A 19,210-nucleotide genomic window follows, 5' to 3' on the forward strand; every position below is an offset into this window, starting at 1 on the left:
GATCCCCACACGTGCTCTCAGCTTGTGAAACATACAAGGCTCGCTGGGAGAAACAGAAGCGCTCTTTGAGGGAACGCTCTAAACGCACTTTCGCAGAAATTTTGAAGGGCGCTTCTCCACTGGCTCAAGAACAACAACCAATCAATACACACAATGTCTTCGCTACGTTGCCAGTTGACGAAATGGAAGCGGATACAGCTAACGGGGGCACGTCGTTTATTTCTCAAGGGAATCCCCGGCGCAAAAATGTGACCACTCCCAAAGTTCAAGGACAAGTCCCTCCGGTGATACCCCCTGTTAGCTTGCCCAAAAAATCGAGTGCAGCGGATAAGCAAAATCAGGTCCCTCCTGGCCTCCGTGGTAATAGTTCACCTTCGAACGACCCAGCACTCGAGGGGACATCAAAAACCCCAACTGTCCCTGTTTTTCCGTCAAGTTCAACTTCCCAATCGGGATTTATAAAGTTGTCTGACCTTGTGGATCAAATCTTCACGTGTTTTAATGTTTCCGACTCCATCAGAACCATTGTCACCGCAATGCTTCCAGTACTAAAGACAATTTTGCAGCAATTGATGCAAACATGGCCCCTCCTTGCAATGATTATCTCTCTTGATGTCTAATTTAAATAGAGAGGTCGGAGATATCCCTGTTTTACAGTGGAATTGTCGTAGTCTTATGCCTAAATTGGATACATTCAAATTTCTAATTCATAAACTCAATTGTGATGTTTTTGCTCTATCCGAAACCTGGCTCTCTTCTCAAAATGATCTCTCTTTCCACGATTTTAATATAATACGCTTGGACCGCGATGACAGATACGGAGGGGTACTATTGGGGATCAATAAGTGTCACTCATTTTTTAGAATTAACCTTCCACCTATTGGAGGGATCGAAGCTGTTGCTTGTCATGCAAACATCAGAGGCAAAGACCTCTCAGCTTGTAGTCAGCTTGTATTGGCCTCCGGGAGCTGCGGTTAGCCGCAAGCAACTTGTTGACATGTGCTCACTCCTTCCTGAGCCACGATTAATCTTGGGAGACTTCAACTCTCACGGAACTGCCTGGGGGGAACCGTACGACGATAATCGTTCATCGTTTGTAACAGCTTCAATATGACCGTTTTGAACACTGGGGAAACAACACCTAAACCTCCTGCTAACCCAAGTGCTCTTGATCTCTCGCTTTGCTCGAATTCACTTTCGTTAGATTGCAAGTGGAATGTAATACAGGATCCCAACGGTAGTGACCACTTGCCAATCAAAATTTCTATCACCAATGGGTTGAATTCTTCTGAATCAATAAACATGGCATACGACCTCACAAGACACATTGACTGGAAAAAATATGCGGACGCGATTGCTCTAGCCATCAATTCCAGAGATGGTTTGCCTCCATTGGAGGAGTATAACTTCCTTTCTCGTTTGATATATGACAGCGCGGTTCGCGCTCAAACGAAACCCATCCCAGGCTCCACTTTTCGTCAAAGGCCTCCTAATCCATGGTGGGATAGCCAATGTTCCAAGCTTTATCAGGATAAATCGAACGCATTTAAAGCTTTTCGGAAACGTGGAACCATTGAGAATTTTCAAACGTATTTGGACCTTGAAAATCAATTTAAAAACTTGATCAAAGGGAAAAAACGTGCTTATTGGCGAAATTTCGTGGGAGGTTTATCACGAGAAACGTCAATGAAAAAATTATGGAAAGTGGCTCGAAACATGAGAAATCGCTCTTCATCCAATGAAAGCGAGGAATATTCACATCGATGGATTTTTAATTTTGCACGAAAGGTTTGTCCCGATTCCGCTCCAGTGCAAAGAATTATTCGAGATATACCACAAGATAGGTGCGATCTTGATTCCGAGTTTTCGATGGTAGAATTCTCTCTTGCTCTCCTTTCATGTAACAATTCTGCTCCGGGATCGGATAGAATTAGGTTCAACTTGCTGAAAAATCTCCCTGATGTGGCGAAACATCGCTTGTTGAACTTATTCAATCGGTTTCTGGAGCATAATATTGTTCCAGATGATTGGAGACAAGTACGAGTTATAGCTATTCAAAAACCCGGAAAACCCGCGTCCGACTTCAATTCGTACCGCCCAATAGCAATGCTGTCTTGTATACGGAAATTGTTGGAGAAAATGATCTTGTTTCGCCTTGATCGTTGGGTTGAAACGAATGGCCTACTCTCAGATACACAATATGGGTTCCGCAGGGGCAAGGGGACGAATGATTGTCTTGCGTTGCTTTCTTCAGAAATTCAAATGGCTTACGCCGAAAAAAAACAAATGGCTTCAGTATTCTTGGACATAAAGGGGGCCTTTGATTCTGTTTCAATAGAGGTTTTGCCAGACAAATTACAATCTCGGGGTCTGCCGCCTCTATTGAATAATATGTTATATAACTTGCTTTGTGAGAAACATTTGAACTTTTCTCACGGAGATTCGGCAGTAAGTCGGGTCTCTTACATGGGACTCCCCCAGGGCTCATGTTTAGGCCCCCTTTTGTACAACTTGCGTATTGCGTTGGGATGTATGCCCTCAACGCATACCATGAGTCTCGAGGTTTTGGCAGGCCTACTCCCACTAAAAGATCGCTTCAATTTATTATCTCTTCGGTTCCTCATCCGGTGTAAGGTTATGAACCCATTGGTGATCGGAAATTTTGAGCAGCTGATCGAGCTAAATTTTCATTCTGGATTCATGAGCTCATATCATGAATTCGTCTCCATGCAGGTTAATCCTTCTTCGTATATTCCCAACCGTGTTTGTTTTCCTGACTACATCAATTCCTCTGTACATTTCGATCTGTTCATGAAGGAGAAAATCCATGAAAATCCAGATTATCTTAGATTGGGGTTCGTTTCTACAATCTTCAATGCAAAGTATGGGCGTATCAATTGTGATAATATGTACTTTACTGATGTGTCCTCTATGAATGAGTCCACATGATTTGGAGTGTTCAACGAATTTTTTAGCACCTCACACAGTCTTCAGAATCCTTGCTCAGTGTATATTGCTGAATTGACAGCGATACACTGGGCGCTGGACAGCGTCGCCTCACGACCTGTTGAACACTATTACATTGTAACGGATAGTCTTAGCTCTGTCGAAGCTATCCGTTCAGTGAGGCCGGAAAAGCACTCGCCGTACTTCCTTGAGAGAATACGAGAAAATTTGAGTGCTTTATCCAGACGCTGTTATGTCATTACCTTTGTCTGGGTCCCTTCACATTGCTCAATTCCGGGTAAAGAGAGGGCTGACTCATTAGCAAAGGTAGGTGCAATTGAAGGCGATATTTATCAGCGTCAAATCGCCTTCAATGAATTTTATTCTTTAGTCCGCAAAAATACCATAGTTAACTGGCAACGCAAATGGAACGAAGATGAATTGGGCCGGTGGCTCCACTCGATTATCCCTAAGGTTAGCCTCAAACCATGGTTCAAAAGTCTGGACTTGAGTCGGGACTTTATTCGCACCTTCTCCCGACTCATGTCCAATCACTGTTCGTTAGATGCGCTACTCTTTCGTTTCAATCTTGCCAGCAGCAATCTCTGCGTTTGTGGCCAAGGTTACCACGACATCGAGCACGTTGTTTGGTCGTGCGAGCTGTATCTTGTCGCCAGATCGAATTTAGTAGTCACCCTTCGGGCCCGAGGAAGGCAGCCCATGGTGCCGGTGAGAGACGTGTTGGCTCGGTTAGACCTTGATTAGGGTAACATGGGGTGATTTGGACATATGGGGTGATTTGGACCACCCCTTTATCTCAAAAAATACGGCTCAATTTGGATTTTTTATAACGGTATTTCCTTTTATTGTTGAACCGTACGTACCTAACGCAAAAAAACCTTGGTAAAATTTGACAGGTGGAGAGAAACGGGAAATAAACAAAACAAGCACTTTGATTGAATGAAATTAGAAGTTTTTCAATCGTGGTTTTAAGGTTTTTTCCCACTGATTATACAAACTTTTCGCGTATTGTGCAGTACATTTCGGTTCGTCTACAGAAGAGGAATTATTTGATGCAGAAAAACTGTAAGTTTGATAACAACAAATGAAATAATTTGCATTTAAATTTTCGCATGATGTGTGGGGTGACATGGTCACGTTTATGTGGGGTGAATTGGTCCTACAAGTTTAAAGCTTTTTTTGGTCTAATTGATTCCAGATGCCGCGGAAATACAAAAAAAAGATGGACAGACAACGTTGGAAGGAGGGGGAACTTGAAAAGGCAACGCAGGCCATCAAGGACGGATTTTCTCTGCGCAAAGCATCGAGAGTGTTTGCAATTCCTCGAACAACATTGATGAGAATTGTGCAAAATTCGTCGGCCGCATCCGAAGAAACACACAGAACCGTTTTCTCTTCCCAGCAGGAACAGGAGATGCTCAACCATGTTCTCAACCTGCAAAGTCGGCTATATGGTTTGACGGCACGTGATATCCGGAAAATGGCATTTGAATTAGCCGAAAAAAATAGACTTCCTCATCCGTTCAATCCAAAAACTCGCTTAGCCGGAAGAGATTGGTTCATCGGATTCATGAAGCGCCATCCAACAATTTCAATGCGAACGCCAGAAGGAACATCAGTAGCAAGAGCTAGAGCATTCAATAAACCATCAGTCCAACGGTTTTTCGATGTTCTTGAGAGCAAATTGAATGTAATGCAATACACACCATCACAAATTTATAATGTTGATGAAACGAGTGTTTCCACGGTAGTATAAAACTATTTTATTTTATTTTTCTTAATATGAATTTAATATTCTGTTTTTGGTTCGCAAGGTTCCAAACAGCAGCATAAAAATAGCTGCAAAGAAAGGCCAGAAGCGTGTGGGCATCATAACAAGTGCGGAAAGAGGCGAGTCGACGACAGTGGTAATGTGTATGTCTGCGTCGGGACATTACATACCACCAATGATAATCTTCCCCCGCATGAGAATGAACGATCAATTGAAAACTGGTGCTCCTCACGGTACAACATTTGCTTGTAATCCTTCTGGATACATGACCACAGAATTGTTTTCGGAATGGTTCAAGCATTTTGTGCAACATGCACGACCCACATCGGAACGCCCTCTTCTGTTGATTCTTGACGGTCATTCTTCCCACAGCAAGAATTTCGATTTTTGTGAAACTGCTGCAAAGATGCACGTTGTAGTAATCGTGCTTCCACCTCATTGCAGTCATCGTATGCAGCCGTTGGACGTAAGCTTCATGGGTCCTTTCAAAAAGTTCTACGGAGATGCTACCGGCTTACTTTTGAAGAAAACTCCAGGCAAAGCAGTTACACAATACGACATAGCGGGTTTGGTCGGAATCGCTTTTCCGCGTGCAGCGACACAAATGATAGCTGCGAACGGTTTTTCTGCTACAGGAATCTGTCCATTCAATCGGGAAATATTCGAAGTGGACGATTTTGCACCCGCAGAAGTTACTAATCAACCAGAAACTGAAACGATATCTTCCCACGATCAAACCCAATTCGACGGTGTTGATCAAGCTGTGGATGCTGCGGATGATTCTTTCGAAGTTGGCCCGTCAGACATCATTCCTCTACCGAAAGCAATTGCATCAAATGACAGGAAGCGAATACCTGATAAATCTTGCGAGTTGACAGCAACAAGTCATCGTAAAAGTTTGTTAGAAGCTGAAGTTCAAAAGTCGATCAAAGCTATGCGTAAAGTCCAGAAAAAAGTTGTTCCGAAGAGAAATCGTAAAAGGAAGGGAATGGATTCGGATGTCACAGAGGATGTTTTATGCGAGTATTGCGCAGCATTATTCAGTCAGTCCCAATTAGGGTGGATGCTGTGCATTAGTTGTAAAGTATGGTATCACAATCAATGCACAGAGAATGAAAGCGTAACATGCCCCATATGTATGTTGTAAATCAATGTGAAATGAAATGAAAGAGTGCCAAGTCATGTTAAATAATAATAAAGAACATGGTATTATAAACGGATAACTTCGAAATTATTTTGAAATAAAAAAAATTTGGGTAATGCCATAAAATGTGAAAAAGGAATTGCATGGATTCTATGCAATTTTTCTGGTCTGGCTTCTGACCAAGACACCTGGTATCAATTCCAGAACACTGTTACTCATTGAAATAGAATCCTGAATTACTTGACATAAACATAAGTATGTTTTTTCGATGAAACACACACATTTTTAACATTATTCATATGATCGACAACTATGACCAAATCACCCCACTGATGGACCAAATCACCCCACAGATGGACCAAATCACCCCTCATCAAAATTTAATGTCCAAAAAACATCACTTTTGTTTTACTATATATTTGATAGTTTAAAGCTTAATATGATTATCAAACATTGATGATTGAGAGAAAACAAGTATAGCTCAGTGTACAATGTGACGTTTTTAATTTAGACCGTATTGGTTTGGAGATATTAGGTGATTTGCTTAGGTGGCCCAAATTCCCCCCTTTTCCCCTACATGTCCCAAATATATGTATTCCTTAAAGCTATCGATCTTCGTGTGTGATTGTCCTTATACCCTTAGTTTTTCCTTTTCCTTTTCCTTTGTGAGAGATCGGATCCCTTCTTAAGAATAAGATGAAATGTAAATACATATTAGATATAAGATAGGTTTAAGAATTGAGTGTGATGAGTGTGATTGAGAGTGTGAGTGTGATCATTGTCAACATATCCTCATTTCCCCTCCTTTTCCTGAAGAAAATATGTCACCCTTCTAAACTCGAGTTGACCGCGAGTAATCGGTTTCCTATATTATTAACATTAGAATTAAGGAAAAATGTATATATACTAGTAACAATACAGTAAGGAGTTCGGCTCCTTTAAACCTATGTAACTGAGCCTGTAAAAACAAACGATTTAAATAAAAAAAAAAACTGCCTATTCCGAAAGGGCACCACCAAACCTCAGCTCCATTGACAATAACGCATCGCGAGCAGCAGAAGTGCCACTTTTTCTGGAGCAACTGTTGGCAGCGGAAAAACCAATCGAACAAAGTATGCTGGAAAACTGCGCACCGCCCGCTTGAAACAAAGGCACAACTTTAACCCGGGGAGATGGGCCGGAAACGCGCCTGCGGTGAAATTTTCTATTTTTATTTGACCTCCGCTCATCGGTACGACCGCTCTCTCGGTGGTCGGGGGAGAACCGGGCGAACGATGCTACAGACCGCCCACACCCCCGAACCTGACAACTCAGTGGAGTGAAAGGCGTGTGGTTGGCACACTGAATATTTATGATTTATGGTGAGAACCGGGATGACAAGGTGATCCCCATTTGTCGGCTAAAAAGCCGATAATGAACCGCCGGTCCCGGCGGCAAGACGTTCCTCTCATGGTGGTGACATTTGAACTACTTTCGCTAGAAAAAAAAAGCGATCATATCTCAGGAATCTCCGTTTCACTTTCTGTTGCGCTTCCAGATGAAAATCTCACTTGGTTTTGCTTCTTCGCGTAATTAACAACAAACGCAAAATTCGTTTTGTGATTTTATAACTATTCACCGTGCGTACAGCTAGCTACTAGCTTCACGGGGGGTTAAGGTCGCGAAGAGTTGAAGTTTCGTAGTTTGAGTTGGGTGTGCTCGCGTCTCATTTTCACTTTCTTCAAGTCGCAGCAGCGGATAGCCAGGGGGGAGGGTAGAACCGGAAGGCAGACGGCAGGGAACATTTCGCACGTCAGTTTTATTTGCGTGTTGCCCCGAAGCCTACTGCGCGATTGTTCAGGGTATTATTGTTTTGTTTTGTCGATGTATAAAGAGAGAGAGAGAGAGGATGTTGCTTGCGGAGGTGGTCTTGGCGGGACTTTAAAAAGTGAAAAGGCCGCTTGTCAGAGTTTTTGCACACCGAGTTTTCGTATGTTTGGATTTGATACTCACAAGTGGACGTGGAATAAAAGGTAAGTTAATGAGTTGATTCTTATAGGGGAACAATAATGAAAAGATTTTGTTCAAGCTCCGGTTTGTAGCAAATAAAACCATTCACACCCACAATGACCACAATACCCACAAGAAGAGAGTGGGGTGAGGAAAATTGCCACTATGACGAATGGCTTTCGGAATGGTGGAGTGTAAACTAAATAGCAATTAATTTTCAGCGTTGGCACGGTCAATAAAAGCATCGGACAGATGTGTGACTTCCGGAAGTACTTTAACACTCCGTTTGTGGGCCGGGTGAAATTTACGATGCGCGCGCACACGACAGGAAGTGGGTTAAGCGGGTGCTATCGATATTGATTTACTGCTTTGACCCGACGCTTTGATTCAATCAACAAAGAGATACATTTTCCATTGATATTTCCACTGATGAAACTGTTTCGACTATTGTTGGGTAAATACAATCAGTCATGATTAGGTTGCTTCGCGCAAATTTACATGTGAATTAGGAATTGTTCGAAAGTGAATTAGTTCCGTAATTGAAATCCGGACGCTGAAAATGATAAAACAGATGCAATATATTTGGCCCCAACCGGAATCGATTTTGTTATGCAAATATAATAGCAGCTGCTAATCGAACGATGGAATGTTATTCAGAAAGTAGTTTTATACTTTTATGCTTGGGTATACAATGCAGATGGCCAACATTGATAGATGTGATACAAAACTGATGAAAAATCGATCAGAGTTGTTTCAATTTATTGAGAAAATATAGAATCATATTAGTTATATAGTTTTGACGCAGGACTTCATTTTTCATTATCGGCGTAGTACACTATGGAAACTTCAAAAAATTAAAAACAATATTTCTGACCTAAAATGTTCTCTGGATGTCTACTTTACTGTAGTTTTTGTCCCAGGTTTATCCGATGCTCCGTTCCGAAGTTACAAGCCAATTAGTGGACCAAAGTGAGGAGCACGGAACCAAAATTTAAAACGCGTTTTTCTCGAAACTAAATTTTGCAAACTGGTGGGCGTTCTTCCTCCGGAACGGTTCATTCGATTTTGATGAAATAGTTTTTCCCAGATTCTCCATTAAATTTCCTGTCATCGTACGTAGGATTTTTTTTTGATATTTTGAAAAATAAAATTTCGGTGAATGTTTTTGAGGCAAACACGCCACATTTTTGCAAAAAATGTCGCCATTTCGTTAAAAATCGTTAAAATATTTTGAAGAAATCTAACGTTCGATGACAGGAAATACATCCAGTATTACGTAAAAAAATCATTGGTTGAAATCGGTCCGCTAGAAAAATTTGTAGATCTCCCACCATTTTACAAGGTTTTGGTTCCAAGGTTTCAAAAAACCGGTTGCGGCTATTCAGGGGGACAGTCCAATTGACACCAACAGGGCTTGGAAATATTGAGCTTATTAAATAATATTGAAAATAATTTTTTATCAGTGTAACGCGCTCATTTCTCTTGTCGATACTGCTGTCATTCATCCGACGTCAAACAAATTTACTACTGTGTTCATTCATATTCATTCTGTTGTATCTGAGCTTTCTACAAAGCTCGAGTCATGAGACTTCATTTTCTTTCATTCATTGCAATTTAATTGTCAGGAATTTTGTGACCGTTCATTCTCAATATCCTGACAAGTGTGTGATTTTTTCATTGAGACAGTGTTTATTGATTATTTAGTGACATATTCTGTTAATTTATACCGTTATTTCTGAAGTTACTCCGAAATGGCAACCAAAATCAGTGGTTTAAATGGAAATGCCAACAAGAGAGCGAGATCGACACGCACATTTACAGAAATCGCTAAAGACTACATTGGCTTGGACGGCGAGGAAGCATTTTGCAAAATCGATCCGACTAGCGAATGCAAACTTCGCCAACCAAAGCTGGATGTTGGCAATTTTATCCGCCATTTCCGATCGCAACACCCGGAATTATCTACCGAATACGGTTTGCTGCAGTAGTTCGATTCGTCTGCGAAGAAAGCGAAATTATCGCTAACCGGAATCTTCCCATTTCGTTTGTCGAATGGGACGAAACTAAACTACTTCTGGATCGATTGTCCGAGGCTGTTGGACCAGGAATTTCATTCAAAGGGAAGACAGCTAAGAATCATCTGCAAGCAGCTGCGGGAAAAGTGAAAAGTGCGATAGCTGACGAGATGAAAAATAAGCTTATCTCGATTAAGCTCGACTCCGCAAGTCGCCATAACCGCCACATATTGTGCATAAATGCTCAATATTGCATACGCGACGAGAATGGCAATTCGGACGTTGGGTAAAATTTAGTTTGAGTAGCTATGTAAAACCGTTAATAAAAAGCTTCATATTATAGGCATACTTGAGATCAATGAGAGTCAGACTGCCAACTTACTGAAACAAAAAATAATGAAAACGTTGACAAGCTACGGAATGACCCTCGACCAAGTATTTTCAATGGTAGTAGATAACGGTGCTAATATGTTGGCAGCCGTCAGAAAACTGAAGGAGGAATTGGTCATGTTGTCTTTGCGAGAAGATGATGATAGCGAAGAAAATTTCGAGACAAACGACACACTTACGAGCAGCCTGTGCGAGGCGTTCAGAGAGCGATTAAATCTCATCGGGTGTGCGGCACACACGTTGCAGCTAGCTGTTTTGAACGTAGTAAATAAAAGCAATGACTCTATTAAGGAAATAACGGAAATAGCGAAAAAATGCAAAAACGTCAAATACACGACAAATTTCGGTCATCACAATGCCACTTATCCGCCAACTTGGTGCCAGACGCGGTGGGGCGGCATTTATGTAATGGTAAGCAGCTTCCTGAAGCAGAAACAGTTTTTCGAACAGTTGGCTGAACAATTTGCAGAACTAGGCACTATCCGGTTCTCTGTGAAATATTTTTGATTTACCATCAATATTTTATTCGTTACAGATCTCTCAAGCCACTGGGAGTTTATTGAAAGTTATGCAGAAGCATTCAAGCCAGTGTACATATGCTCTTAAAATCTGCAGGGTTCACACGTATCGCTTTCAGATTTTTATATAGCATGGTTGATTGCTATAGGCGAAGTTCGTCGATCATAGAAATCCGTTGGCTATGAAACTCTGTGAAACTCGTCAGAGCAGGCTTTCCAAGCTACGACTATCTCAAGCTTTCAGAATGGTCCTGTACTTGGATCCAAGACTGAATTTTGTCAATTCAGCTATTTTCAATGGCGAAGAAAAGGAGCTTATTCAGGTATGTCAAATTGAAAAAGAAATTATTTCCAAAATTGTACTAATGCATTCGATTATTCTAGGGTTTCATCGCAGAAACTTGGAACCGCATATGTCGACTCAATAATACTGATGATAATGCTGCCTCTTCAACTACTACGTCTTCATCATCTGATGCCATGGATGCAAGCGATGGCTACATCACCGAGTTTTTCGGGGGTTCAATTGCTGCTGAAATAGACACAAATCAATCGGCATTCAAACTTCAGCTCAAAGCGCTGGATATCGAGCCTCGCCAGAAGCGAAGCATAACTTCGATGTTTGGAAACATTGGATCAAAAGAAAGAGTTCGCATCCTGAACTTTACGCAGTGGTCAAGGTTGTATTTGCTAGTCAGGTATCAGTGGAAAGGGCATTTAGCGCACTCGCTCTGGTGCTCTCTAACCAGAGAACATGCTTGAAGGAAGAGACTCTGGCCAATATTATGATCGTCAAACTGAATGAAGACGTCTTCGATCAGATACTACCAACACTATATAAGTGGAAGGATGTCACCACCTCGGTGGCAACTGAGCCATTGTAGATTCGAATGCTTCGATTTTTCCTACGTAAAATGAAAATAAAATAAATTTTAAATTTTGTTTAGTCATTTCTCAAATATTTTTATTTCAACTGTAGCTGAATCCACTTTTTGTTTAGTTACGCAATCTTGCACCAATCTAATTTGAATTCAAATCCAGAGGTACCGTTCCTAATACATAATGTAAAAAATATTCCCCACGGATGACGTTCGCTTCATGTTGGGAAATGCTCTCACGAAATCTTCCATCTGAACAATCGTCTTGTCGATGAACCTATCAAACGGGAAACCCATATGTCTGCAGACGTGAGCCGACGATTCACTGCCGCTCTTCCATTGGTAACTTGCACCGAAACGTCTCCAATTCCTACACAAGGGAATCCCATTTCTTGCTTAGTATAGAGTGTAAGCCGTTTTTTGTATTTCTCGAATAGATCATCGATAAAATGATGCAGTCGATAGAAAATGGGATCACACATCGCTGTCGATAATTCACCGATCACCCCAGGTCCTTCCAGGTACAAAATGTCTGGAACATGAGCGAATCCTAACAAATTATGCAATATCGAATGGATGTTTCCATAGTATGGTATATTCACAGATAGAATAGAGTAGAATAGAATTTCCATTAGATATCCGGGGATGTCTATACCGTTACTATCTTCGAGAGGGAGAGAGAGAGGGCTCACCATCCGGCTTAAATGAGAAATACTGAAACATATATCCAAATTAACGATTAACGTTTAATACCTCAACTACTGTTCGTGATTGGACTGCATCCATAAATCGAGCAACTCAATTTTCAATTTCCAAAATTGTTCCAACTGCATCAGCTGGTCTATTTACATTCAGTAATCAATTTTTTTATAGAACATTTTTTATCAAAAATATCGAAATGCTTACGCTTAGCGATGTATTTCTATTCCTCGATGCATAGGTCTTGTTTGTGGCACTGTTCAAAATTTCAGAGAAGTAGGGCTCCGGAACAGGTGAAGATTCACCCCGATATATTCCCGGAAGTAAGCCATTCGTTGTTCTACATCCGCCTGTGAAGCCGTATAATTCAACGGAATATCAATGGCCATTCGTTGTGACTGCTCCACCACAAATCCTTCCTCTCGCACTCTGGGAAACAAAGCGGTTCCCGCGGACGGGCCATCAAACACAAGAATCCAGTTATCCAATCGGACATTATGAATGAATGTAGATGTTTCTTTGCAAATCAATCGCATAGATAGAAAGACAAAACTGAATGTTAACTGCAGCGAAGCATCGCTTTTATAGTTTGCAATTTGCATCCCTGCTTAGGTTAATAAACTTCTATAACAGTATGACAGTGCCCGAGAGCGATGCTGATATTGAGTGAACTGGTGCATTAATATCAATGAATGGCAAAACTTGGGATATTTCTTTTTGTTTACACTCCGTGAACGCAGAGCAGAGCGAAAGAGGGAATGAACGAAAGTGAATGAATCTTGTTGTTATTGTGAGGCTTGGCGTTGGTTCATTTTCGATATCCCGAATACAATGGTATTTTGGAGGCGAATGAACTGCAAAGTTTAAAGCCTCTTAAAAACAAAGAAACAACAAGAATACAATGGTATAATGATCGAAGGTGGTCTGAAATTCAGCTGAAAAAAATTATGTGAAACTGATATTTCCAAGCACTGGACACCAATATATTTTTCGTTTGTTATGTAATATATACCTAATAAAACAGTGATACCATATTAATCATAGTAATAATTTTTTTCGTTGAAAAAAAAAACGAGAAAATCACATACTTTTTATGATGTTCTAGTGGGTGCCAGATCAGAAAACAGGACACGTTTCTACCTGAGAGAGAGGAGCCAGCTCGCGTTTGTTGTGATCGCCCTTATGTCAGCGCGAACCAGTCACGGTGAACCAAGGGGAAGTATTGGAATATGTAGAAAATTTTAACATGATATTTCTTCGCAAAACATTTTATAAGAAAACTAGCTAACCCGGCAAACTTCGTCCCGCCCATTTACTTGATTAATTCTCGAGTAATGCAGAAATTTGTGTTTTATTTGTATGGCAGCCACCCCTAAGAGAGGGGGGAGGGGTATCTAACCACCATAGAAACATTCATTGCACCCTAAAGTTTCCATATGCCTAATTTGGTTTAATTTGCTTGATTAATTCTCGGGTGTGTGTTACTTATTGATCCAAAAATTTGTTTCCAAAGCTCAAAAATTGCTTTGAAAGCAAGCTATTGAAATCACAAAAATCTGTATATAAGCAGGTAGCAGCTCCGAAATCCTGATGAATGGAGTCACCACCAAGAGCATGTTTGTGCAAATGAAGGGCACTGGAGCATCGTGTTCGTTCAAGCATGGCCAAAAAGGAGTCCACCGAAGAGAAGAATAGTATCGCTAAGAAGGCGACCAAGAAAGCGTCAGCATCGAGCTGGTGTGGCTGCCCGGAAGCAAAAGTCAAACAAATCCTCGAACATCGCTGCATACAAGCCGAAGCCATAAAAATCAGAAGCAGCTTCGTTAAAAACTACCGTCGCCACACATAACGCACAACACGAGAGTGTTTTCAGCAAATCAAATCCAGTTCTTTTCAGAAAGAGTATATCAAATACTGCGCTCAAATACATTCTTTTCGTAATTTCTTCGATCAAGTGCGATCAACGTAAAATTACATCTTTCGAGAACTTATAAGGGGTACAATGAATCTTGAGAAAAACAAACGGGAAGTGGGTATTGTGAGGAAGGGCAGAGTGCTTATTAAGAATGCAGACACAGCATCATTTTGAGTCAACCTATTCTTATTTCCATCGGACACAAACAAAATTCCCTCAAAATGCACCTGGGAGAAATCAATGTTGACTCTTTTCATTGGGAGATTAGCGCTTATTTTGTATATTCCACATACGCTGCATATTCAATTTTATCGGAAAATATACAATTATGGCTCACATTGCAAAAATCGATTCACCGAGCTTGCAGCAATAAATCAAACTGGAACCAGTTAAAGAATGAAAGAATTCACGAAAATTGAATGAACGATCGGAAAAAGTCACAAATGAGCGCAAAACACCCATTAATTCACACAAGAACTCCACCGGTAAGCAAATCATAAAAATCAGTTTACTTCTTATTTCGGATATTTTTTAGAAATCATCGAAATAGTTCTTTTAGACAACTATATCGGAATTATCAAAAGTAAAATGACCTGGTACATATTTTATTATTTCCTGATCATGTAAGTGCTCAAATTTTTATCCCCATATATTCCTGTTAGGCGTAGTCCTAAGTCAAAAATAAAATCGCGGATAAAAACGCACAAATGATCTCACAAACAAAAGTTCACGTCAAGTTTCAACACATTTCTTATAAATGAATGACAACAACTTGCTTGATTGAAATTGTCCGATTTGAATTTTCTTGATGAGAATTCGTAAAAAGAATAAGAAGAAAACAAACTATCTGTCATTCAGCTGGCTCCTCTCTCTCAGGTTTCTACCAAATAAAGTTAACGTTAATTACCATTTTGCCGCAATTGGATTCTAACGATTTGCATACCAATCGAGTCGGAAATTCTCAAAGATTTGTTTGACATTCTATACATTACAATCCCGTAGTCTGTGAATGGTTTAAATTGATGAGAATTGGAAGCATTCCCATGAGTATTTTTGATTCGAATGAAAGTTTGTATTTCGTTTGGGTTGGAGGAAATATGAGTTTCCACAGCAATTGGCAATATTTTGACTCAAGTGTAACTTTTCAATAGGGCGTATCGATTTTAGTAAGTAATTTGTAAATCTTTGATAATTTATATTTCAAAAATTACGAGTCGTACCGAAATAGTGGGCTAGAAACAGTTGTAAAGTATTGATGATCAAACGTAAAAAAATATACACTGAGAAAAAAAGAGTACTCTTGTTTTTATTCACGAAAAACTTTAATTTGGAATAGAGTAATTCCATCCCATATCAGCCGGCTGCTGACCCGACCCTCTCCGATTTTTTCATTTCGAAAATTCAGGTGTCTGATTAAAATTTATTTATTTATTTATTTATTTATTTATTTATTTATAATGATACTACATCCCATTGAGAGATTAGATCTTCTTCACAATTTTTCGCAAATAGTCCCGATCCATGGCTGCAGTTCTCCAACTCCCGGCTGCACCGATTCTTGCCAAGTCCTGCTCCACCTGGTCCAACCACCTCGCTCGCTGGGCTCCTCTCCTTCTTGTTCCTACCGGATTCGATGCGAACACCATCTTTGCAGGGCTGCTGTCCGGCAATCTTGCAACATGCCCTGCCCATCGCACTCGTCCAGCCTTGGCGACTTTCTGAATGCTGGGTTCGCCGTAGAGTTGCGCCAGTTCGTGGTTCATTCTCCTTCTCCATACTCCGCTTTCCTGTACACCACCGTATATTGTTCTGAGCACTCGGCGTTCGAAAACTCCAAGCGCTTGTGAGTCCTCTTCAAGCATCGTCCATGCTTCGTGCCCATAGAGAACAACCGGTCGAATTAGGGAATTGTACATGGTACACTTCGTATGGGGTCGGAGTTTGTTGGACCTCAAGGATTTGCGGAGCCCATAGTAGGCACGACTTCCATTGACAATGCGTCTTCGAATTTCACGGCTGTTGTTGTTGTCAGTTGTTATCAACGAGCCAAGGTAGACAAATTCCTCTACCACCTCGAGCTCGTCGCCGTCGATCACAACACTACTACCAAGAAGAACTCTGTTGCGATCAGTCCCTCCAGCTAGCATGTATTTAGACTTAGACGCATTGATCCCAAGCCCAATCAGCCCTGCTTCGTGTTTCAGTCGGGTATACAAGTCGGCTACCGTCGCATGTGTTCTTCCGATTATGTCCACGTCGTCGGCGAAGCAGATAAACTGACTAGACTTGTTGAAAATCGTGCCCCGCATGTTGAAGCCCGCTCTCCGCATAACACCTTCCAGCGCCACGTTGAAGAGCAGACATCGCCTTGTCGAAGTCCCCTGTGAGTCTCAAATGATTCCGACAGCTCACCTGAGATCCGCACACCGTTCATCGTTGCCTGAATCAGTCTTGTCAGCTTTCGGGGAAAGCCGTGTTCGTCCATGATCCTCCATAGCTGTCGTCGGTCGATTGTATCATATGCGGCCTTGAAGTCGACGAAGATGTGGTGTGTAGGGACCTGATACTCGCGGCACTTTTGGAGGATCTGCCGCAGTGTAAAAATCTGGTCCGTCGTCGAGCAACCGGGCATGAATCCGGCCTGATAACTTCCCACAAATCTACTTACTATTGGCGATAGGCGGCGGAAGAGGATCTGAGACAAAATTTTGTAGGCACCATTCACGATTGTGATGGCACGATAGTTCCCACAATCCAACTTGTCGCCTTTTTTATAGATGGGGCAGATTACCCCGTCCTTCCACTCCTCCGGTAGCTGTTCTGTGTCCCAGATCCTGACTATCAACCGGTGCATACACTCTACAAGTTTTCTCGGACCTCCCTTGAAGAGCTCCGCTACGAGGCCATCCTTACCAGCTGCTTTGTGGTTCTTGAGCTGATTAATGGCCTCCTTAACTTCACCCATCGTCGGGGGTGGTACGTCGTCGTTGTTCATTGCACCGGTGTAGTCCTCCTCAACGCCGTCTAGGTCTCCTGTCTGCGCGCTGTTCAGGTGTTCATCGTAGTGCTGCCTCCACCTTTCGATCACCTCGCGTTCGTTCGTCAAGATGCCCCCTTCCTTGTTTCTGCACATTTCGGCCCGCGGCACAAAGCCTTTGTGCGAGGCGTTTAGTTTCTTGAAGAACTTCCGCGATTCTCGAGAACGATAAAGCAGCTCCATCTCCTCACACTCTTTCTCTTCCAGGCGGAGCTTTTTTTCCCGAAAGAGATGTGTTTGCTGCCTTCGTTTCAGTCTGTATCGCTCGTTGCAGCATGGCTGCGCGTGCTGCATCCTTCTCGTTCAGGAGCGCTCGGCACTCGTCGTCAAACCATTCGTTCCGTTGTCCTCGTTGTTCATACCCGATGACGGTCTCTGCTGTGCTGCTAATTGCTGATTTTAAGGAGTTCCAGCATTCATCGAGGGGAACAGCATCCAGTTCATCCAGCTTCAAGACGCTGCGAATATGTTGCAGCAACGTTCGGCTCCTGTAGTCGTCGTAGGTGGTACCGTGATGAGCGCTGGTGTCTTATGTTATTGACGACTGACAGTTTAGAACGCAGTTGACCATCACCAGGTAGTGGTCTGAATCGATGTTAGCGCCACGATGGGTTCTGACATCGATGATATCCGAGAAGTGCCGACCGTTGAACAAAACATGGTCAATTTGTGTTTCTGTTTGCTGTGGTGATCTCCAGGTGTAACAGTGTTGGAGGCTGTGCTGGAAGAAGGTGCTACGTATGGCCATGTTCTTGGAGGCAGCGAAGTCGATAAGTCTTAGGCCGTTTTCGTTGGTTCGCTGATGGGCGCTGAACCTACCAATTACTGGTCTGAATTCCTCCTCCTGGCCGACCTGAGCGTTCAAAACACCGATGACGATTTTGATGTCGTGTTTTGGGCAGCGATCGTATTCACGCTCTAGCTGCGCGTAGAATTCTTCTTTATCGTCATCGGTGCTAGCTAGATGGGGGCTGTGGACGTTGATAATGCTGATATTGAAGAAGTGGCCTCTCATCCTCAATCTGCACATTCTTTCATTGATCGGCCACCAACCAATCACCCGTTTTTGCATCTCCCCCATCACGATGAAAGCTGTACCCAGCTCGTGTGTGTTGCCGCAGCTCTGATAGATGGTATATCCACCATGGAACGATCGCACCATCGAACCTTTCCAGCACACCTCCTGCAGCGCTACGATGTTGAAATTGCGGGCTCTCAATATTTCCGAAAGAATTCGGGTACTCGCAAGAAAATTGAGAGACTTGCAGTTCCATGTTCCGAGTTTCCAATCTCTAGTCCGTGTTCTTTGCGTAGGTCTAGTCCGATTGTCCTGTCTCGAATTTCTTTGTGAATTTTCCTGTGCGTTTTATTTTTACGGATGGCTTGCAGGGCCTGCACCAACCCCCTGTCTCGCCGGAGGACCGTCGTGCACAGCTCTTTTCAGAGTCCCCGCTGGCAGGAAGACAGTGATCAGCCGCCCCTAACATGGTGATCAGACGCTGTTTTGAGCCGCACCTCCATGGTGAACAGACGCTCGGATAGTCTGATTAAAATATGATGTTTGAAAAAGTTGATGGAAAATAAACGAACCATTTACGAAAAATCACATTTTAAATGTGCTGTTAAAAAATCTTTCTCAAAAATTAAATTTAACATTCTACATGGCGATTTTACATGGAAAACTGTATATAACATTCTATCCTAGGACTAACTGTTCTCGATTTAATATAATTAAAATCATGTTAGTGAATTATTAGAAAATTCATACTGCTGCAGGACATTACGATTAAGGTTTCGAAATCGTATAGAAATTTTACTAACTTTTCGCTAAAAAAAATGGCTATATCTCGAGAACGGTTATTTCCAGGATCAAACGTTACTCGTACT

At 41.9% G+C, this 19,210-nt stretch overlaps 2 protein-coding genes across 5 annotated transcripts in view; one reads left to right on the forward strand and one right to left on the reverse strand.

The window, feature by feature from the left end:
• The window catches only part of LOC129766652 (cadherin-89D-like), a 164,336-nt gene that overhangs the window by 98,395 nt on the left and 46,731 nt on the right, over window positions 1–19,210 (reverse strand). The gene's annotated exons all lie outside the window — the stretch shown is intronic.
• On the forward strand, window positions 3,820–6,439 carry LOC129766714 (uncharacterized). Its single transcript, XM_055767315.1, has 3 exons — window positions 3,820–4,032; window positions 4,166–4,714; window positions 4,782–6,439. The coding sequence occupies exons 2-3, from the start codon at window positions 4,166–4,168 to the stop codon at window positions 5,883–5,885; spliced, it is 1,653 nt and encodes a 550-aa protein (XP_055623290.1). The 5' UTR covers window positions 3,820–4,032; the 3' UTR covers window positions 5,886–6,439.

Source organism: Toxorhynchites rutilus, chromosome 1 (assembly GCF_029784135.1).
Source record: "Toxorhynchites rutilus septentrionalis strain SRP chromosome 1, ASM2978413v1, whole genome shotgun sequence".
Lineage (NCBI taxonomy): Eukaryota > Metazoa > Arthropoda > Insecta > Diptera > Culicidae > Toxorhynchites > Toxorhynchites rutilus.

Excerpts from the sequence above, each read along its gene's own strand:
- LOC129766714 (XM_055767315.1), top strand. The coding sequence starts at position 4,166 with ATGCCGCGGAAATACAAAAAAAAGATGGACAGACAACGTTGGAAGGAG. Across the intron at positions 4,715-4,781 it reads ATGAAACGAGTGTTTCCACG|GTTCCAAACAGCAGCATAAA; the intron begins GTAGTATAAAAC and ends TTGGTTCGCAAG.